This window comes from Oryzias latipes, chromosome 17 (assembly GCF_002234675.1).
Source record: "Oryzias latipes chromosome 17, ASM223467v1".
Taxonomy (NCBI): Eukaryota; Metazoa; Chordata; class Actinopteri; order Beloniformes; family Adrianichthyidae; genus Oryzias; species Oryzias latipes.
This window is the reverse complement of record NC_019875.2, coordinates 14,183,112-14,205,174: the sequence shown is the minus strand read 5'-3', so window position 1 is coordinate 14,205,174 and position 22,063 is coordinate 14,183,112. Positions and strand designations below refer to the sequence as shown.

Below are 22,063 nucleotides of genomic sequence, written 5' to 3'. Positions count from 1 at the left end.
TAAGTGCAATGTAATAAAATCAACGTTGTTTTCTTAGACATAAACTCACATGTGTGTAAGAATATGACAGAAAAGAAGACATGTTGCAAAGTTAACAGAAATAGCCCAGGGTCTCAAATGACATTTTAAAAAAGGAGTTTTTGAAAAAAAAAATTCTTGCTTAAAAAGACATTCTTACATTGTAACGACCCAGTTGGTATGTCATTTGCAGAGGGGGAGCAAGAGGGGCTAACCCCCAGGCTGCCAAAATATCATTAAATTAATTATGTGCTTGGTATATTTTCCTTTCAGTTTAAACAAATACAACATTTGTTTTAAATAAACACAAAATCTCACGTGCTCGTTTCGATTAGTTTTTTTTTTTTTTTTTTATCACGGTGGGTTTCCTGGCGATTTATGATCTTTTTTGCTTGCCATACTGTTATGGCCCTTCACACCTGTCCGCGCGTGTAATAGGACCGGGGCTGGAGGCGGCATTTGTCGTGGACGTTTCACCGGGGAGTTTTCACGCGAGTTTATACGCTTACAGGGCATGACAACAGCAAGAGAAACTTCATGAGGAATCAAAAGAGGAATGAAGCAGAAGATATCATGTCAGACATGAGGAGGCGTAAGAGCAAAAGTCGAAGAAGTCCATGATCCTCGGCCGGTAAAGTCGACTCTCTCCGTTTTATTCGATTCCTTTATGTAATTTTCTATGAGAACTAAATGATCCAAACAGGAGGTGCACAATTTAAAAACCTGAAAAAGGCTCCCATTTATCACATAAACTCCTAAGTTGGAACCGACAGGCTGTTTTACGTCTGGTGTGTTTGGGCTTCAGTCAGGTCCGCAGGGGCGGACTTTAACATTCTGGGGCCACACACCCATTTGCTTCTGTCGCTACCGGATCGGCAACAGCCCCCCTTGCTTTTAAGACTTTTTAACACATTTTAGTCTAGCAGCTTTTTTATACTTCAAACAAATAAATAAATGTTTATTTCATAAATTGACCCATCTGGAAGTTTATATTCTATCAAAAATTAAAATTTTGGTTGTGGTTACTGATGTTAAAGTGATTTTGAGAGGTACACAGCACTCTTTCAAAATCCCAGTTCTTTTTTTTCTTTTTTGTATTGCCCAGTAGCATGGCGATCAAGTTCTAAAGCTGCTGTGAATGCAGTGAAGTCTGACTGATGGACTTATCTCTGACTCTTTTGTCTCGCCGTATAGTTCGATGCGTCTTGAATATGACAAAAGTTTTAAAATAAACCATTCCTAGCATAGCCTTATAATCTGGTGCGGCCTATAAGGTTGAACATACAGTTAGATTAATTAAAAGACTACTAGGAACTAGGGCTGGGAATCACTGGGTACCTCACGATACGATACGATTTGCGATACATTGCTCACGATAACGATACTATCACAATATGGCGATATTGTGATAATCTGGTCTCTAACAACGCACGATATATCAAACTTTAAAAAAAAAAGAAGAACTTGAAAAACTTTTTGGGAAAATATTTCCCCATTTATTTTTTAAACACCATGATAATAAACAGCTTGTGTCCTATTTGGTGTAATGAATAACAGACTTCTGTGTAACATTGCTGAAATCAGTAATACTCTGTCTTTGACAATGACAATTTTCATTTGGAAGTATCTGTAAAATTTGGTTTAAACAATAGTGAACATTAACAGCAGTGCCATTATGTAGTACAAAAAAAGGATAAAAAATGAATAAGTCAAGAAGCTGCCAGACACATTGGTATTAGCCTTTGAAAAACAAAACCATAGCCATTGCTTAATTTAAAAAAATAGCTGTAAATCAGATATTAATTCTGTGTACAAATCATAGTGTCTTTGTTAAAAATAAATGACACCATTTAGTGCAAATGTTGTGTAAACAAAAATAAAATTCTCCCAGAAAAATAAAATCAAGTAGCTAGGAACTTTCCTTTAAGTTATTGAGACTTAAACTGCTTTCAAAATTAATGACCAGGGATAAAATACATGAAGAACTTAAAGTGCATCTAAAAGTAAACATCTTTGAACAAAACGTTTGGTGAAAAGCGGTATGCGATGTATGTTTAAATGTTCATGTTTTTCTGGAGAACCACAGGCTTTTTAGCGTCAAGTCGCCGCTCGTCTACCGCCGCTTTGAGGAGAAGGGGGGTCTATGGGCAGGAATACCATTCTTTCTGCTGTTTCCATTTCAAACATAGCTCTGGTCTGGGCGTACAGTGCAGGGATCCTTTTTTCAGTATTTCCGAGAGGGAATGTCAAAGCGTGGCTCTAATGCATTCAATAAAAAATGAAATTCCTCGATCTCCACCTCGCTGCAGGGGCCGTTTTCCGTTTGTATTGCCGCTGCTCTGTCTCGCAGAAGACGGCGATAGCTTCGTCTGGAAAAAAAGTATCCGCCCCGGGTTGTGTTGGCTTCAGGTCAGCAACAGCCACGGCTTTCTCTCACAACTCCGTTGATGCAGCTTCCATGCTGCCAGCGCGTCTTTTAAGTTGCTTCTTTCGTTTCTCATTGTTTTTCCCGCCGCCATCTTTGTTTGAATGTGTATTCTTCTTCGTCCGCCCACAACAGCCAATCTCGCAACGATTGCCCCTATCGACCCTCCGAAGAATTGTCTTCCCAAAGGATGATTAATATAAAGTTTTAAATCGTCTTTAAACGTAAATAAAAGGTCGATACTTGACGAAGATGTCTCGAGAATCTATCGCGGGACTAAATATCGCGATATATCGCCATATCGATTTTTTGGCACACCCCTACTAGGAACCCTTTCAAAATAGCTCAAAAGATGATCTGAGTGGGACTTTAAGTGTGGTTTTAAGTTAGTATTAACAAAAATATTGGTGTGATGGAATAGCTTTTTGCCATATTAGGTCGTCACTGAAAAACTGGGGAACCCCTGCTTTGGAAGGCCTCAGAGCAGATATGATTTATCTAAGAGCCTTTAGGGTTGTTTTTTTTTTGCAGTTGTTTTGTTTTTCTTTTTCTTTGTTCTGTGACACCAGTTTTCAAAATGTATACACTGATACACTATTGATCAAAAGCCCCACACAGTTATGTCACACCTGACTGGGTTGATTTGCGAGCTCCCCACTTTCCCCCGGAGGGCTGACACTCAGCAGGGCCCCGGCGTAGTTGTGTTCTTCCCTGCAGTAAACAATACGCTTGGCTGCCCCGGCTTGCCTCATGTCTGAATAATTGATCATGTCAGGTTGAGTTCCTCTGAAGTGATGAAGTGCAGGTCATCGATACCGGAGAGAGAGGGAGGAGAAAAGTTTGGCAAGGGAGGTGTTCCCTAAAAATTACTGTCTGAATATACCTATTTTTCCTTTTTCTGTAGCCATCTTAGTTATGCCTGATTGGCACTGGTCCTTCTCCGGTGCTTCTCTCTTGTGTTGCATGGGGAATCCGTCTCACGATTATCAGTAAGTTCACATTGTTTCTGTTGCGACTCCGGTCCGCCCCCATCCCCCTTGGCTTCTGGAAGAGTGGTTTGTTCAGTTCTCTTCGCTCGTGGTCTTCTATGCTCATGGGTGCTTCGTTAACGGTTCAACCTTTTCTCCTAAAGACTGTTTGCAAAGCTGTGTGTTTTCAACATCCAAAACGTTGTCAATCAGGCCCCATGCGTTCTCCTTCCTCACTCAGTCCTTGTAAATGCATGTTTTGTGTCATAAATGATATTCTGTTTTTAAACTTCCTAAATTCAACTTTGACAACCATTTTCGGAATGGCCAACTGTGTTATCTGCAGTGTTCATGTGCGTTATCGTGTGTGGATGTCACCTTAAATATTAAAATTGAATTTTATACATTTTGGTTTTGAAAGTACAGCTAAAGTTTTTATTTTGAAATCCGGACCTGTTTCCCGTTTCTCTGTCATTTTTGCCGCAAACTAATATGTCGATGGACTAGAAATAGAACTCTTGCGTTGCGGAGGGACGGACGTCAGACGCAGACAAGACGAAGACAATGCAACCATTCTGTTTGAACAGTGAACATTTCTTTTTTGTGTCAATGCAATGGAGACACACCGCAGATGGATCAGTGTAAAACAGGCATCGATTATTTTGATATTCCGACGCAAGAAACACAAACTTGATTCATGTTTTTTTCCCTGTTTTCCAGGTACGTTCGTACGTTTCAGTTGGACCATGTATGAGCCTCGGTATTACGACAGCCCCCCTTTGTACAGCCCGCCTTACAGCGCCACGTCCCACAGTTTCTATCCTCCAAGAAGTGTCCATTCTCTCCAGAGTCAGCACGCCCCTTACCGCTATGATCTCCCTCCTAACTCGTACTGCGCAGAGGGGAGGCCTCAACACTTCTACCACTACTTCTCGCCTCCTGGTTTTGTCAAAATTTTCCAAGGAGCCACGGCGCTCATGTGTTTCATAATCTTCGCCTGTGTGGCTTCGACCTTGGTGTGGGACACAAATGGGTTTGGGTATGGGGGCTTCGGGGTTGGGAGCACATCAGGCTCTGTTACAGGAGTGGGTTCAGGTTATTATGGAGGCAGCTACGGCTACGGCGGATCCTACATGACACCACTGTCGGCTAAGTCGGCCATGATCTCGGTGGCTGCCATCAACTTCCTGGTTTCATTGGGGTTCCTGGTGGGGAGTTTCTCGCGATCCCGGATCATGCGAGGATGCAGGTTTTACCTCATCATCTTTATTTGTGATATCATCCTGGCTGTCCTTCAGGTGAGTGTCGCTTGTCAAAACATGAAGAAAGAAGTGTTGATCATTAGTTTCTACACAACTAGGCATGCTTGGCCTTTTTTTTTTGGTCTGTGCCAGGGTTTTCTTGGATTGTCTGCCTTATTTGGCAAGTGTGTACTCAGCTAAACCTTGGCATAGGGGCACATCAGGAAAGATCTGGTTCCTTTAACCTTTTAACACCGAAGATGTCACCGGCGACCTCTAAATAACGCAAGCTCTTTGACATCCTGTAACTCTTCAACCGTTTACCGGATCACCTGATATATGTTGATCGCCTTAGTACTTCACCACTGTAAAGTGTTGCTTTTCTCTGCTTTAGAATCAGCTGGAATTACGTTAATTGCGTAAACGGTTGAAGACTTACGGTAGACGAAAGAATGTCAAGACTGGAGCCAAAGCTGTTGTTTTCAACGGTTAAATGAACGGATCTCCGTTCACTTGCAAACGAACTTGTTTGCAGTTCACTTCAGTTTGACTGCACACAGGCTTTCTGCTAACCAAGAAGCTAAAGTAAACCAAAAGTTCTGCAGATTGTAGGCAAACAAACAGCCCACAGTGTGAGTCAGAAATAGTGCAAATTCCCCAAAAGTTGGAAACTAACTCAGTGTGTAGCTGGAAGGTCATAGGGTTAAGGGCTTAGGGTTAGTTGGTTTTAGTGTTATTCATGTGGAAGATGTATGCTCCGTGTGTCTCTTATGTGCAGCCTTGCTGTTTGAAATTCGGAAATGAGACAATCAGAGATTAGTTTGTCTTGGCACCTACATACCACATGCAGACCATTGACTGTATATGAGAACAGGACTGAGCGAATGTGACGTCAGCGTTAGAAAATGCCGTGCTTCTGGTTCCAACCAAATGAAGTCGATTCAGTTGCCAGTTTTTGTTTTATATGTCCGTCGCCATGTTGGAATCAGACATCCTCAGTAAGCCATGATTGGTCCGTGTCAGTCTGACTCTACATTTCTATGACAACCACTCATTCCAATCAGGAGTGAGCATGTTATCAGGTTTTCTCTTGCCTTTCCTCTATCCTCTTAAAAAAGAAAGTGGAAAAGAAAGGTTTTCTGCTTGATCAATAGTGATATAAGGATAATATGAAGATTTTATTTGAAAATTCATTCTTAAAGTTCTCTATCGATGTCATGCCATGGTCAGCCATTACACAAAAACAACATCAGTCAAAGAAACATGGGATAGAAGAGGAGCAAGATAAAACTGAGCTCAGACCAGCTGTTCAGGTGAGCTTCATTGAAGATGACAGAGAATGGATTCACTTGTTTTTGTTGATGTTCCTAGGGCATCATTGATATCATATTTGTGATCGGCGTGAACCCGATGTCCCAGAGCTCCCAGAGCATGCTGTACAACCCCATGCTGATGATGTGTCAGAACATCCAGGGCAGCCCCAGCCTCAGCGGGAGCGTGGGGGCCGGTTTTCCAGGAGGGTTCCCCATGTACAATCAATTTCTGCACCACTACTGCTATATGGACCCTGAAGAGGTCACGATAAGTCTTCAGCTTTGCCATATTTTCTTATATTTAACTGCACTGCTTTCAGATTTAGGTCAAACACCTGAACGGTGGCGCAGTGATTAGCACTCTCGCCTCAGTGCTTGCACGTTCTCGTGCATGCGTGGGTTTTCTCCAGGCACTCCAGCTACCTCCCACAGTCCAGGGACATGCTTTATAGGCGAATTAGATACTCTAAAGTGTCCCCTAGGTGTGGAGGTGTGTGTGGGAGTGATTGTGTGCCCTGTGACAAACTGTCTAGGATATACCCTGCCTTCACCCAACAGTAACCAGGATAGGCTCCAGCAACCCTGTGAGCCCAAAAGGGATAGGGCGTGTTTAGAAAATGGATGGACCTGCAATCCCTCCACCATCCACTAGGCTGTTAGTAAAAAAAAAGAGCAGTTATCCCAATTAAATGAGCTAAGTGTATCAATTTTTACATTCTTTCATGGCTTATAGTTAAGATGAACTTATTGGCATAATTTTATAAAGTCAAGAAGATCCCTTTGCTTTTATAGTAGAATATTGACCTTAAATTGATAATGGCAAAATCTATTATATTTTTTTTACAAAAGCATCAAACTTTATTATGTTTTAGGGATTTTGATATTTTCAAAAAGTGTTGTTTCTTATTAATGGAAACTTGAATCATTAGTTCCCATTCAAATTGCCACACGACTCCGCCCCTCTTTCTTTGCCCTATTGTTTCTACCTATAGTTTCTCTGCACCAGCAATAACCCTAAACTCCCTTTTCCTGGGTAATCATGTTCAGTTGAATCCAGCTTTGTTCAGTTCATCTAAAAAATGACAAGAAAAACATAAAACAAAGCGAAATTGAAATTAGTTATGGTAGTCATAATTCAATTGAGTCTGAAAAATTCAAGTTTGTTACTTTCTTAATGAGTCCAGTTCATTCCAGTTAGGCAAAACTACTTTAACTTTACAAATATTAATTATCATAAATGGCCGACAGGTTAAATTAGAGGACTTTCAGTGCAATTTCTTTGCTGAGAGTGCAATTGGACAACTGAGAAGAGGAGCAACTCCCTAAGAACCGATGAAAACGAAGAAAAAGGCAGCAGAATGAGACTCATCACAAAAACGTAACATCTGCTTTCAATAGATTTTTTCCTCCTTCCAACAGTCATCTCAATCAAAAAAAGCAGTTTGCGACATGCTAATGGATTCATTGCTTTGAAGCCAAACAAAACTAATGAGACATTTCACGTTATTTAGTTAGTGTAAAGAAAACTTTTAGTTTGATCAATTGGCCGATTGTAGCTCTAATAACTTTGCACTATTGTTTGCACAGGCGGTGGCATTTGCGTTAGGTCTGATGGTGGTTTTGGCCTTGTCCTTCTCCGCCTACTACGCCTACAAGACCCGAAGCAAGATTTGGCGCCATGGAAAATGCAACATTGTCTGGGACGAGCCGGGAGTCAGGCCAGCTGATGGTCAAAACGTCTGGGTCAGTACGCATGTTTCAATGAGTAAATACAGGAGGCTCATTTTTATGGAAATATTAGGTCCTGATGGAGGGTTTAACGTACTAAGAAGCTGAGTTGATTGAGAGAAGCGGTTGGCACTCCCAAGTTTCACTCTGGCAGATGATTAACCAGGCTAAAGATAAGAGAAGACTGTGTTATATGTCAGGAAACAGCTCAGGTTCAAAGTTTACATATTGTTCTGTTGGCACAAAGTTTTGTATTTGCTGGTCTGCTGACAATTCCGATCAACCCTTTTAGGTTGAATTCTTACTTTCAGTCCCATTATAGTTCACTGATGATCTACCTGTTTCTAGGATTGCTTAAAAAAACAAATTATTCTATTCAATTACATAGCTTTAATCTTTTATTGTGAAACAATTACAGTGAGTGTTTTTGAATAAATATCGTGCTAGTTTGTATTATGAGTCAAGCAACTGTCAATTTATCACAAATTCTTTCTACAAAAACATGCACAATCCTGCCTTGAGGCCTGTTTTTGTGACTTTTTTTTATCTTTAATGTTTTTGTCAAAAAACAAATAAAAAAAAGTGTAATTTTTATTGATTGATTCCTAGAAAAAAATGCTTATAATTGTTACTTTTGTTCTTTTTGTGGTATAGCAGTGATCATTTAGGGGTTTCCAACTCAATTTACCACTGAAGACAGAGTCTGGCTGAGGTTGGGCCGCAACCTCAGTGCACGTGCACATGTGCACGCACGTGCAAATTGTAGGTGTCTGGTAGCCAATCCCATTTTGAGTCAGAAATAAAAAATAAAAAATTTCTATCTGAATTTTTAAAATTTTATTTTATTACACAAAATAAGATGATCAAGGACCCTGGTATAAACAAGTAGAGTATAACTTCCTCAAGTACATTCCTTCCTCTGTAGTAAATTTGTATGGAACATGTCCTACACTATTACACTATACTATTAACAGTACTGTATTATTGTTTTCTGTACAAAATGACAAATAAAACTCAATCAGTCAACAATTACATAAACAAATAATAAATAAGTAAATAAAGCAGTACTGAATTTCAGTTTTCTGTTTTTTCAGATTGAAACGTCCTTATGAGCACAGATCAGTTAACACTTTTAACTGTTAAACACAAAATAAGACTTCAATTTTACAGAGTTTGAGCCCGTTGTGAAGGCAGCATTAAAGGTTTCCTGCAACTTTAAAGGCTCCACCTCTTCCCACTGTTGGAGCGCCTCAGCATGGAACAGGTAGTCGTGCTGCTGCAGACTTCTCCGCTATTTGCCCAGCACAGCGGTTAGGCGAATGTAGCGTTGGGCAGTGATTATCCCGTCAGGCCTAATCGCCACATCGCTGAGTGATGGACGGAGAACAAAGGAAACATACTCAATTTAACCGTCAAGGTCTTGACCTACATTCCACCCATTGTTCAGCAAGTGTGGGCCCTATTCTGATGTCAGGGAAGATGCCTGCCTCGCAGGGCGGCATATATAATTTATGTGGCATGTATAATGTATAAAAAAGGGTTGGGTTGTCTCTGAGTAGATGTGTGAATCCTCACTGAGCGAGGCAGCACTAAATGATTCAGGGTCTGAAAGGGTTTCCACACATTACAGTATGGGGGGAAAAAAGTCATTTCCTTGTGTTTTTTTGTGCCATAACTTAATAAGGCAAAAGGAGAAAAATAGAGGGGAAAACTGTTTTGACCAGAATAACTGCATGTTGCTCTCCTTTGGTAGTTTTTTTTTTTTTTTTAGTTTTAAACTGCAAAACATATCAGTAGGTGACATAATCATTGTTGCCTCCTTAAAAAAATACATTGTTATATTTTAACATGGAATTCAACTGGTCTTAGACACAGAAATGTATCACTGTCATGTTTGTGTAAACCGACATGTCAGATTCTACAGAGCAGTCCTGCAGCACCGCTATTAGATCCGTGTCACTCCCTCTGCTTTTTCTACATGCACGCACACACACACATCTGCAGTGGCTCTATACTGTGATACAGAAATAGGGCAAACACATGGAGTCATTAATGATGCATTCCAAAGAATCTAGATCTTATGAGGCACAGAACCCTTGCGGTCTTTGATATTCTAGGAAGAATTTGCTGATTTTTTTCTCCTTGAAGTGACTTAAGGAAGGACTGTGAGCCTCAGTTCAAATTTGACAAACGGGAAATGGTGAACTGTTGTTCTGACAAAATTTTAAAACTTATTAGACAAGCTTTAGTGGTAGCTGATGATTGTAGCTTAAGTGACACTTTGAGCAAACCCCTCCAGAGCCTTGTTTTTTCAAGAAATGCAATTTTCCTTGGGAAAAAAAATATTGCGGAAAATATTTATTTCTGTAAGAAAACAGATTACTTTGTTAAAAATAACAGAGGCTAACATTACACAAAGCTTTACTAAAATCAAGAGTGACTGGATTTGGAAATATTCCCTCACTGTTCTTCCCTTTGAAGAAGGATCCCAGCACTCAAACGTTAGCGCAAAATGTCAGCAGAGAGGATGGTTTGTCGTCAGCACCAAACCCAGTCTGCCACCTCTTAATATAAAAGTTGACATCTCCTATTAAACATGATTTCCATAAATAGAAAGTAAAGCAACGTACACAGAAACAGATCTGGATGGAAATTGTTTCATTTTCGGGATTAAATCTGGCTTTTCTTTTTTTTTTTTTACTTGTCCTGAGCAAACAGACTACAGCTGAAGGCTTCTTGTGTTTGACATATATTTACTTTTACAACAGGGGTTATGAATTTTCTGACACACCAGATGTATATTTATATAAACTCCCTTTTGTAATTTAGACTAAATTTATCTATATTAATAATATTTGTAACAGTTTTTTTGTTGGACCGGACGGAAAAGAAAATGAGGTAAGAAGAGAGAGGGATGTTAGAGAGGGGGGGATAGGAGGGTAATTATAGAAGGGAAGGGGGTTCAAATCCTAAAATATAAAGCAACAAGTTGCTGGAAGTTTAGAATCTGGCTACTTTTTAACATAGGACTCAAAGAAAACTACTGCTTTAAAAATCCTGCCTCATGATGAATGTTCTGATTTACTTTGGATATGTTGTTTTAGGTTATTAGAGAAGGCTAGCAGGGTTACCAATTAAAATACAAAGCAACACACAATTTAAAAACTAAAAATAGAAGGTAGAGACAAGATAGTACGGAGGCTGAAAACAGCCTACCCTAGTTTATAAACTTTTTTACCGTTATCTCGTGATAAAGACATTGATTGTCTGTTATGTACTAACGAGATAATGAAGAATATACTGTATCCTCTCTCCCTTTCTCGCATTGAGACGCAGAAACTTTATCTGTTTTAAGTCTCTTTATTGGCTGTAACCAACACCTTACATCTCACACCAAAAACTCTCAGCATCAGCAACAGAAGCGCTCCCCAAACATTGTTTTTTAGTCTATTTTGTTTTTATTTTTAGTGGAGCCATGCTTCTCAAACACCTTAATTCTGACTCATGCCCCACCTCCACTTCATTTATTTCCCTAAAACCCCTGACAACAGGTTGAAGGTCTATGGTTGAATGACAGAGCCCAGGGCCGACGAGTGTTTTTGCCTGGTGCGCTCACTGAACTCCAGACATTAGCAAAACCCAAACAGCCACCCAGCCCGACTCAATCCGCTACAACACTTCTTTTTTTTTTTTACAATCCACAACAATACAAAGCAGTTTGTCAGAGAAAAAGTCAAACACCAGAAGAAGCTATCAATTTATAATTGATTACTGCCCGGCTGCCGCTGCGCAGGCGGCTGCAATTCAGTGATCCTGCAGTTGGCAGTTGTTGTCAATTTCATCAGTGACCACATGAGGGGATCAGGCCGTCTACCCTGTTACAGTATGATTCATAAGAGGGGCAGGCCCAAATGAATGCATGGGACTTGGTATTTTATAATTGCCAAAAACAGGCAAAAAAAAATTTAATTTAAATTTAATTTATAATTGTATTAAAACAACATTTATATGAACATTTTTACAGTACATTTTAAGACAGAATTTTCTTGGTAAACAATATTTTTTGGAACACTGGGGGACATGCACCTATTTCAATTAAGTTTAAGTTCAGAGAGGTTTAGGTGATTTACAGTCCAACAAAAGTCTATGGACTTCTGTCGTTAATTGCTTCACTAATAAGCAAATCCCTCAAAAGACCTGAGGACTAGACTGTCGTCAACCAATTTTTAGTTTTAGAGGAGCCCAGCAAAAGTGTTCTGTCCTGTTTTTCAAAGCTGACTAACTTTTACAAAAAAAAAAATCCTTTTTAAGTGCAGTGAAACATTTTGGTCTGTTTATCCATTGCAGCTCATTTCAGAAGCTGAATCATATTTTAACCAACTAACACATTTTTGAAAAAAAAATGTTGTTTTCTCTCTGCCAAGACATTTCCATTTTGCTTCCTGTATCAAAAACAAAAAGAAAAGCACAAGAGAACCCAAACTAGAGCCTTGTGGAATTCCACATGTAATTTTGTCTCATTTCTGGTAACTCAAAAACACACAGTCATCTCTTTTTTCCAAATATGATAGAAACCAGTACTATACCTATCCAGAACACTCAACGTTTTCTTTCAAGTGACGTATTGTAATCTGCAGTCAGTATCATAAAGTCATGAAACATCTTCAAATGTTTTTGAATTTGGCATTTTCAAATGTGGCACATTCATTCAAAAGCATTTGGCATTTTTAAATTTAAATTTTAAATTTATTGATTTATTTGGTTCTGGTTCAATACCACACTTAATTGAAATACTTTGTTCAAACATTATGATATTAAAGATATTGATACAAACCCCTCAAAAATCCATAACTGTTACTCAAACTTTTTGCCGCTAAAGCTAAATCCATTTGTTTTATGTGTGTCCTGGGGAATAAAGCCTTCGATATTTGAATGAAGCCATCTCCTTTTGTTTGAAACCTAGACTGGTTGATAAGATTGATCTAAGCCAAAGCAGGAAAAGTCCTATAAAGTGGAATGGAGGTGCTGCCTATTGAAATGGTTGGAGGTGAATCCGTAATGATCCTGGAGGAAAAGACTTCAGCTCATCGGCTGTTTGTGGAGCTGTCAAATAGTCCCCAGTCAGAGTGACGCATGTTTGTGTGTGTTTGCATGTTTGTGTTTGATCTGCGCTTGTCATTGAGTCTGTCTGTCTGCATTAATAATGCTGACAATCACACATCTTTTTCTAACCAAGGGACTCTGAAGAAATCATTCATGACAGAATTAGTTCAAGGTTTTTATATATAAAATATATGTCAAGAGGAAGCAGGCGAAATTTGTTTTGACTGTGGTTTCTATTTTAAGCATGTTAAAGACACCTCATGATCCAATATAACTCTTTACCTTTTGACCCTATACAATCTTCAACCAGCCCATAAATCGTTGCTTGTATCATCACCAGAGCCCCTCTGTCCTTTATATGACCCCCATCCTACAGCGGCTCTATTGGCTTTCATTTGAATTCAGAAATTCCTTCTGTTTTTCTTCAGTCATATGAAACCTATTTCGATCCAACCTTCTCCACATCACCATCTCAGCCTGATCCCTGCAACCCATTTCATGAATGTGTTCTCTGCTCAGCTCAGAATGAAGGAATTCCCTCAACACTAGGAACACTAACACTCTAGACTTTCAATTCCAGACTCAAAACCCACCTAATCAAAACTGTCTTCTATTTACTGAAATAGGATTTTTTTCTGTTTTTATCCATAACCACATGCAGTCTTCTGGTTTCACTATTTCAGGTTTGTATTTTTACTAGAGATGTAAAGGATGTAGATATGTATGGAAAAATAATCGATCTAGCTATGTTCAAGATTCCGCTATATGTGGTTTCATAAACGTGCTTTTAGCATACGGTTTTCACACCCGACAGGAGCTTCTTCTTTGTTTGTTTTTCTACTGTTTACTAGCGCGTGTCTGCCACCTACAGTTGGAAGAGTCTTGGTGAGAAATGTCAAAGCGGTGCAAATCTCATAAATCTTGCTGCAGGCTTTTTCTTTAACAGCTCTATTCCGATATATAAAATAATTGAACACTACCCACATGTTACAACCAAATCAGAGTCTCTGATTGGTCAAAGTTGAACTGTTTAGCTTTCAGGCAGTTGAAAGTTCGAGTTGAACTGGTTGAAAGCCCAGCTTGTACATACAGACTTTAAAAAATTGCAAAGCAACACGTTGATTCAAGAGTTTTGAATACAAAAGCCCGACACGCAGGTTTACTGGCATTTACATAGACTTTTCATTGAAAGTGGTCGCTTGAACACCAGTTAGCACGGCTAGTGAGAGTAACAGTAACATCGGGTGAAAACCACAGATATAAACATGATGGATAAAAAGGTACAAAATCAATCGGGAAATAAATGATCAATTTCTGGCTAACTTATTCCGTTTCTATTCCTGTCGTGTCTCACTACCAATCACTACCAGGTTGGGTCAATTAGAATTGCTGAAGGTGAATGAGATTTGCTTGAGGATATGGAATCAACTGGTTCACTTTCTTTATTTCGTGAATAGGGTAGTTAGGTTGATGACCTTAAAAAAAAAAGAAACAATCATTTATTAAAGGGCCTATATTATGATTTTCTTAATCCTTTGAGTGTAAACTATATCCATACACAGTATGTGATAATATATTACCTTTCCCACACTAAAGAATGATTTTTAAAATAAAATATGAGTTATTTTGGCAGCTAATTTTCCTACCCAGAAGTAAGACGACTCGATGACCGCCTTTCGCTCCTTGTGGGTGCCCCCCATTTCATGGCGTCAATTTAGAGCCGGCTTCGGCACCTTGTCTGCATTTCATCCACGAATACGAACAACATCCGAACTTTTGAAAAGATGGATTTGCAAAGTGAGTGTGTGTATGTTAACCTGGGGGCGGTGCTGGCAGCACAGACTCCTCCTGGAAGGGGATGTTCTTCACTTATCTACATCACAATGTGAGAACCCACTCGTTTTCGTGGATTGGGAGGGGGCAGGTGCTCAGAGAGTAGAATTTTAGAGGAATTCTCAGAAATGTGTGAATGGATCTGCTTTGGGTTTGTTCATTGTGAGGAATGAACATTATAGTACCCTTAAAAGCTAAAAAAAAGTTGATTTTGCATGATATAGACCCTTAAAAGGCATGCACTTATTTTAATGCATTTATTTATATTTTTATAAATGCCAAATGAACATTAATATCTATTCTTTTCCATTTAGGTAAAAAAAATTGGACTTTATTTAATGACCACAAAGTTAGTTGAATCTTTTATGTATGGATTCGTGGACCATGCGTCAATATGTGTTTTGAATCATGTGAGACAGAAAGATGCACACCCCCTAATGTTCACGCTTTCTGTCGTTACATCAAAACTTAAGTCCTAACAAATTTCCGAATTACAGCAAATGCAGCACAGTAGGGATTTCTGCAGAATTCGGGGCATTTTCTTCACCATTTTCTGCACCAAAATGTCCCATAAGCCAAGCATGATGTGTTTTCTCTAACGATGTTTCAGATGAACCACGTTGGTGAGGTGCACAGCACCCAGCGGGCACCCACTGTAGTTATATCAGAGAGAGCAGCATCTGGTCTGAAGGCAGAGGACAGTGGGTTTTCCTCTGGAAAAGGAACCCTTGGTGTCCACAATGAGGAATGTTCTAAAAGCAACAGGTAATTTGAGAGCCTCGTGCACTATAAGTCTCTTGGGAGACTTCCTGGAGTGAAAGGCACAAGATTAAAACTTGAACTGCCAGTGGAATTCTTCTGGATCCTGCAGTAATTACTTTTTCTTGGTAGTGTCTTTGCAGACATCAAAACGAGCTCTGGTGCGGAAAGTCAGCATCACAGCAGCAAGGCTGCGATTCGTTCCAGCAGCTCCGAGGAGGAGGACAACTTCAGGAAGCCTCCTCCGTATCATGGAAACAGAAAAAAGAGGAAGGATGGAGAATCCATGTTTGCACCCCAAGTTATGGTCGAGTCCGAGTACGAAACAGGAGAGACTGACAATGAGCTCGACCGAGACCACACTCATGACCTTTACCGGTAGGTCTACGCTCTGCAGCTGCAACTTCGTGTTTAGGAAAGTACCATCATGGCCGAAAATGTTTTCAAATCTGTATTTGGACCCAACTGGCAACAACAGCCGGTCGCGCTTACTAAATCTGGTCCCACAGTCCCTTTGTTCCATGTCCTGTATGTAGTATCAAACCAAACAGTTTAGGTAATGTTGCCTTGTTGAAATGATTTGGACTGAATTGGATTATAACAATCTAGTACTATTTGGAATAAATTGAACTGTAACAATCAGAATGTTTAATTTTTGCTTTATTTTTTGCACATTTTTCTTGCCTTTTATGTTTAGCTGTTTCTGTTAGGAATACTTACTTTAAAAATAAACTAAAATCACGTTTTTTTACTAGTAGCAGAATTAAAGGGTCTGTATCGTGCTAAATCCACTTTTTGAGCTTTTAGGTGTGTTATAATGTTCACTCCTCACAAAAAAAACAACCCCAAAGTGGTGTTTTGATCCATTCATGCATTTCTGAGTATTCCTCTAAAAACCTGCTCTCTGAGCACCAGCCCCTCCCAATTCAAAAAGCGAGCGGGTTCTCGCTACGACTGGTATCACCCATAATTTACAGAATCAATTTGATTTGATTCAATTTTGAATTTCCCCGGTTAAAACATTTAAACGTGTTTTTTTATAGAAATACATTAATAATCTATATATGTTTTGAATATATTCATATTAATCGGATACAGTTAGCATACTGTAAGATTTATCAGTGAAATAATAAACCGATGAGATTGTTAACACCATACATACATTGTTACATGGTTTCTCAAAAGCAGAAGTGCCAAAAATAAAGTGTGATCCTTATGATCTGCCTCCCCTAGAGGTGTTCCAGCTTGGCCACCAGGTAGAGCTCTCACTACAGCATTACACTGCATTCCAGAAGATTTGAGCAAGAAATACTGTGTTTTAGACCACAAATAGTTACTTCAAAAAGATGTTTCCTTAAAGAAGTTGGAAAATTCATGCCTGAGAATATAAAGCTGTTTATTTAGTCAGCAATGTAGGTTTAGGTCGAATGAGCTTTAGCATTAGCCGTCCTATGGGAAATTCTATTCCTTGTTTGGATCGATTATTGGTTTTTTAAGCTCGAATCAATTCAGATCGATTACTTTAATTCTCGGACTATAAGCCGCTACTTTTTTCCTGCGCTCACAGCCCTGCGGCTTATTCAGTGACGCGGCTAATTTATGGATTTTCTTGGTGGCCGCCATGTACGGACTTTCAGACTCAGTGAATGGTTTGAATTCTTTATCTAACAGCAACCACAAGTCATTTGTTTTTCAACAAACTAAGCAGCCAGCATGGATGTCACTTCAGGTCTTAGACACTTCAGTCATGGTTCAAAAAACGAAACACGCATGCCCGGCCGCATCCCAGAATCCTTTGGTGCCGTTAGACCCAACGTGCACGTGATCGCCGCTACAATATGATGCAGCTTTCAAGTTAAAAGCAGCGTGAAAAAATCCACCATCACCAACGGGATTGGAAAAGCCGATCAGCTGCGTGACGGAGAGAACAGCGCATGTGGGAATAACATCAGCCTTTATTTTGTCGGGACACGACTGGAAACACAAATCCACGTGGTCGTTTTAACGGTTTCTGAGGACTCACCGGAATTTTGCATTGAAAAGCTCACAGCCTCCGTGTGAGCTGGAGACATGTTCTCCTGGCTGCTGCTCGTTCACATAGAGCTGCGGGGCCAGTGGCAGTCTGATGGCTCCCACACGTAACAACGCATCCGCCCCTCATCCACAAAACGTACAGTTTTAAGTCTGATTGCTCTGCACAGACACGATTTCCTCCTCCCTGTAGCCGCCCTGGCCAAAGGTGAGAAGATAGGAAGGGGAGCGCGCGGGGCGAGCGCGGAGCTCAGAGGCGTCCGCGGAACTTCTGACGCACGCGCGCGCCGAGGCGCGCGCTTTTCAGTCGCCGCTGCTTTATTTTACTTTTTTTTTTTTTTTTTTAACCAGCCCTGTTAGTACCATAATGCTGCCGCGACACAAGCGGAAGGAGAGCTGTTCCTTTTCACCCCTCCATCCACTGCTGCTACTTGCTCATTTTTAAACACGTACAACAGTGTGACGAGCCGGGCGTTGGCCCCGCCTTTAGCCCCTAAGACTCATGGGAAATGGGGGATCGCGGATGTAAATTTCCTCATCATAACTGAGGGATGTAATGTTGATTATATGGTTACTGTTTGTAATTTTATGTGTGATACCTAGATTGTCAATAAGTAAAAAAAACTTAAAAAAATAATAATAAATAAATAAACCATAACTGAGGAACTTGTGAACAGAATAGAGGTCCATGCTGTTTGGCAGATGTGGGCGTATTTGCATGCATGAGCCTGAGGCAAAGCTGACTCCTCCCACAGTGTGGTAGTGAACCTTACCCATGCTGAGAGTCGGGACGTTTACCACATGCGGCTTTTATTACGATGCGGCTTGTGTATGTACAAAAGTGGTTAAACACGTGAAAATGGGCGGGTGCGGCTTGTAATCGGGTGCGCTTTATAGTCCGGAATTTACGGTAATTGATATTATCAACCCAGCCCCAGTTCTCACATTGTGATCTAGATCAGTGAGGAACCGCCCCTTCCAGGAAGAGTCAGCGCTGCCAGCTCCGCCCCCAGGATAACACACACACCCACTTTCTCCATGGAGCTAGAAGCAAAAACTCTATTCTTTTATATGCACAATATGTATATCCATCTTTGCAAAAGTTTAGATGTTGTTTGTTTTCATGAGAGAGACGCGGAGAAGCTGCCATGGCCGACTTGAGGTTGACGTCATGAAATGACCGAAAGGCTTGTGGTGTCTGAGCTTGTGTAAGCTCGGAGATCACGTCGATTTACGTCTGGCTAGGAAAATGAGCTGCAAAAATAACTAGCATTTCATTCTTAAGAATTGTTCTTTAGTGTGCCAAAGATAATTTATTATTATTTATATGGATATAGTTTACTCTGAAAGGCTTAAGAAAAGCACGATATAGGCCCTTCGAGTAACTCCTGTACATACTTTGATTCTTTGCTCTATATCAGTATTTTTAAGTGTGGATGCTTTAAAATATACCCATCAACTAGACTTCAATTAAATCAATACATATTCCATATTTCTTAGAAAACTGTAATTAATATCATACTTATATGTACTTCAAACCCTCCACAACTTCCACTCCCGTTTACAGTACAATATTCTTCTACTTTTACCAGACAAAGCCTATCTATCCTCTTGGCAGTTACATAAAAGTTCATTGTAAATCTGGCTTTAAATAAATGCATTTTTAATCATACTGCCATCTTGTATTTGTATCACCCTCAAGGCTGTACCCAGCAATAACTTCAGATGAGCAGCGCCGCAAGTACAAGGAGGAGTTTGACTCAGACTTAGCCCACTACAAGAGACTCTGCTCCACACTGGATGACATCGGGGACCGCATGCACAAGCTGAGTCGAGAGCTGGACCTTTTGGATGAGGAATCACTAAAGTATCAGGTAGAGAACAAAAAAAAAAAAAATGTGAACATTTTTGTGTGTGTCAGGATTATAGTTGAAGCATGCAAATAAAATGTTACTTTTAGTTAATTATATCTCCGTTTTGGGACTTTTTCAGGATTGAACCAGGATTTTCCTATACTGCTAGCTTTGTCAGTAGAACTTTATTTAATTATTTTATTTTTAATTTTCAGAGTGTAGCAGATGAGTATAATCGACTAAAGGAATTAAAAAAGGTAAGTGAAATATGTTTGAAGCTTTGTTCACATCTCCCTCGCCAACACACGTTCAAGCGACCACTTTAAATGAAAAGCCCATGTTAACACGCGTGAGCGTTTCAGGCTCCCGTGTTCAAAACTCTCACGGTCATGCGGAGCTATGCGCGTTTTTACGACCCTTTTCAAGCTCTACGTACAAAATGCGCTGGTACAAATTTGAAAGTTAAACCATTGAAAGGTAAACCAGGTGGAACTTTGACCAATCAGGGACTCAGATTTGGCGTCCCGTCTAACTCGCGGAAGTGCCAACCAGTTGGAAATTGATCACGGAGGAGAAATTAATAATTGCCGTTTGTGCTCGACCGGAATGCTATTACTCCAAACGTGTGTCCGAATTCCTTCCCTACTCACTATATAGTGCGTTTGCCATTTTGTAGTGCTGTCCGAATCTACAATTCCCAAATCGAGTGCCCTGGAAATTTCCCAGAAGTCTCTGTGAAAAACCAGTGCACATCGATGCTCGGCGAATAGAGACCATAATGCATAGCATTGGAACATTTTTTGCCAAAAAAATGTAATTAAATGTTTTTTTTACTAAAACAACATTTTATTGTTCAGAAGACATCGCAAAACGCTCCTATTAATTAGATTTTAACTTTGTGAAATCGATGACGTCACATCCGCCGTTTAAAACAAGAAAGTAGTGAGCATGGGGTCCGAATTGCTTTGAAAATTCAGGACACTACATAGTGCCACACTATATAGTTTTTAGTAGTTAGGGGTCAGGGTGGAAAATTCAGATATTGCCCAAGTCTTTCATTTATCAGAATAGAGCTGCGAAGGAAAAAGCCCGGATGTGAAAGACATGCAAACATCCTGAGACATCAGGAGGTAGATTTGCTGCAGTGTTTTCAAGAGGCTCTCTAATTGGAGTAAACTTCTGCTTCTGGCATGCTGTCAAATCTTTGAAAAACATGTCAGTAAGGGGTTTCAAGATTAAATTTCAATAAAAGTGCTTTTAGCCCCTGCAGCTCTTGGTGTTTTAAGGACCATCTAAGCTCAAAACTGGTATCTGCTTAGAAAAAAACAGACTTTAAACAAACTGTCAAACATTGATTTTTTTCCCTTTTTCTCCTAAGTCTGCAGATTATCAAGCAAAGAAGAAACAAAGCAAAGACCTTCAGAAGAAGCTTTCCCACATCAAGAGTCTGGTGAAACTGTATGACCAGGGATTTTGCTAGTTTATAGTATTCACACTGCTAACTCACTCTAGCATACTCATACTGTTTGCTTACAATACTCATACTGTCAGTTTACAGTAATCCTATTAACTTACAGTTGCTTGTGATTCTACTGTCAGTTTAAAGTACTTATACTCCTACAATAATCATACTGCTCACTTAAAGTACTCCTACTAATAGTTTGTAGTACTCATACTGCTAGGCTACAGTACTCATTGTTAATTAACAATAATCATACTGCCAGCTTACAGTACGCATTTTGTTAATGTAAATATTTGTACTCCCAGCTTACAGTACACATACTACTATTTTACAATATTACTCCTACAGTCTCATACTGCTCATTCACGGTATTCATACTGCTCGCTTAAGGTTCTCGTAATAATAGTTTAAAGTACTCATACTGTTAGCTTGTGGTACTCATACTGCTAGTTTACAGTACTGCGTACTATTGTATTACAGTACTTGTGCTGTTTGAGACATTTGCAGTGCCCAGCTGTCTGCGTCTTGTGTTCCTCCAGCCTTTTACTTTCAAATCCAACTCCTGAATGTGGTTTTGTGTCAAATCTTACCTGAAACAACAAAAGTTTGGCTCCTGAGAAACGTAGAAACGCAGCATCAAGAGGAAGAACATTTAATACCGACTGACACAATGTCAGGCAAGTTACTATTTACTTCTGTGAGTAGCAAATAGATTACTTGTCTGTGTTTGACAGAGTAAAAAAAAAGTAAATGAGTTATAGTAAAGGTACTTATAAGCAGAAAACGTTTCTATTTCATGACTTTAACCTCTTAACCACATACAGCAAATACTGAAATAAATGTGACTTTTTTTTTGTTACAACTCAGCTGGGATTTGATATCCCTTGTGCTATCCTGGACACTTTAACATTGGGAGTTGGGTCATCTAGACCCACTAGACAGTGTTCTGAACCTTTTTTCTTCAATGATCTGTGATCTTCACTGCTGTCCATGGATTACATGAAATCTTTCCACCTTTATCCACCTTTGTCATGGTAGGGAGAACACGTCAATGTAAGGGTGGGGTCATCTAAGATAGCACAAGGGTTAAGCAGCATGTTTTCCTTTCTACTGTCAGTCTGAGTAGCTGAACCTGGATGGGCCAGATGTTCTGGTGGAGCGGGAAAATGCTTCAATGTTCTGGTTCTGTTTTCTTCATGCTGCTCATCTTGCGTTTGGGACATTCAGAGAAACTCTGTTCCTGAAAAATGACGTACAAATTTCACAAACACACTTGCTGAAATCTCAAGACAAAGCCATTGCTGTCTGTGTGTTGCATTATGAGTAAAC

General features: G+C 39.8%; 1 protein-coding gene across 1 annotated transcript; it reads left to right on the top strand.

The window, feature by feature from the left end:
* The first annotated feature begins 343 nt into the window (after positions 1-343).
* LOC101163521 (occludin) lies at positions 344-21,600 on the top strand. The gene is made up of 9 exons (XM_023964903.1): positions 344-649; positions 4,132-4,709; positions 6,024-6,227; positions 7,553-7,708; positions 15,240-15,394; positions 15,521-15,766; positions 19,122-19,293; positions 19,488-19,529; positions 20,651-21,600. The coding sequence occupies exons 2-9, from the start codon at positions 4,158-4,160 to the stop codon at positions 20,750-20,752; spliced, it is 1,629 nt and encodes a 542-aa protein (XP_023820671.1). The 5' UTR covers positions 344-649; positions 4,132-4,157; the 3' UTR covers positions 20,753-21,600.
* The last annotated feature ends 463 nt before the right edge of the window (positions 21,601-22,063 follow it).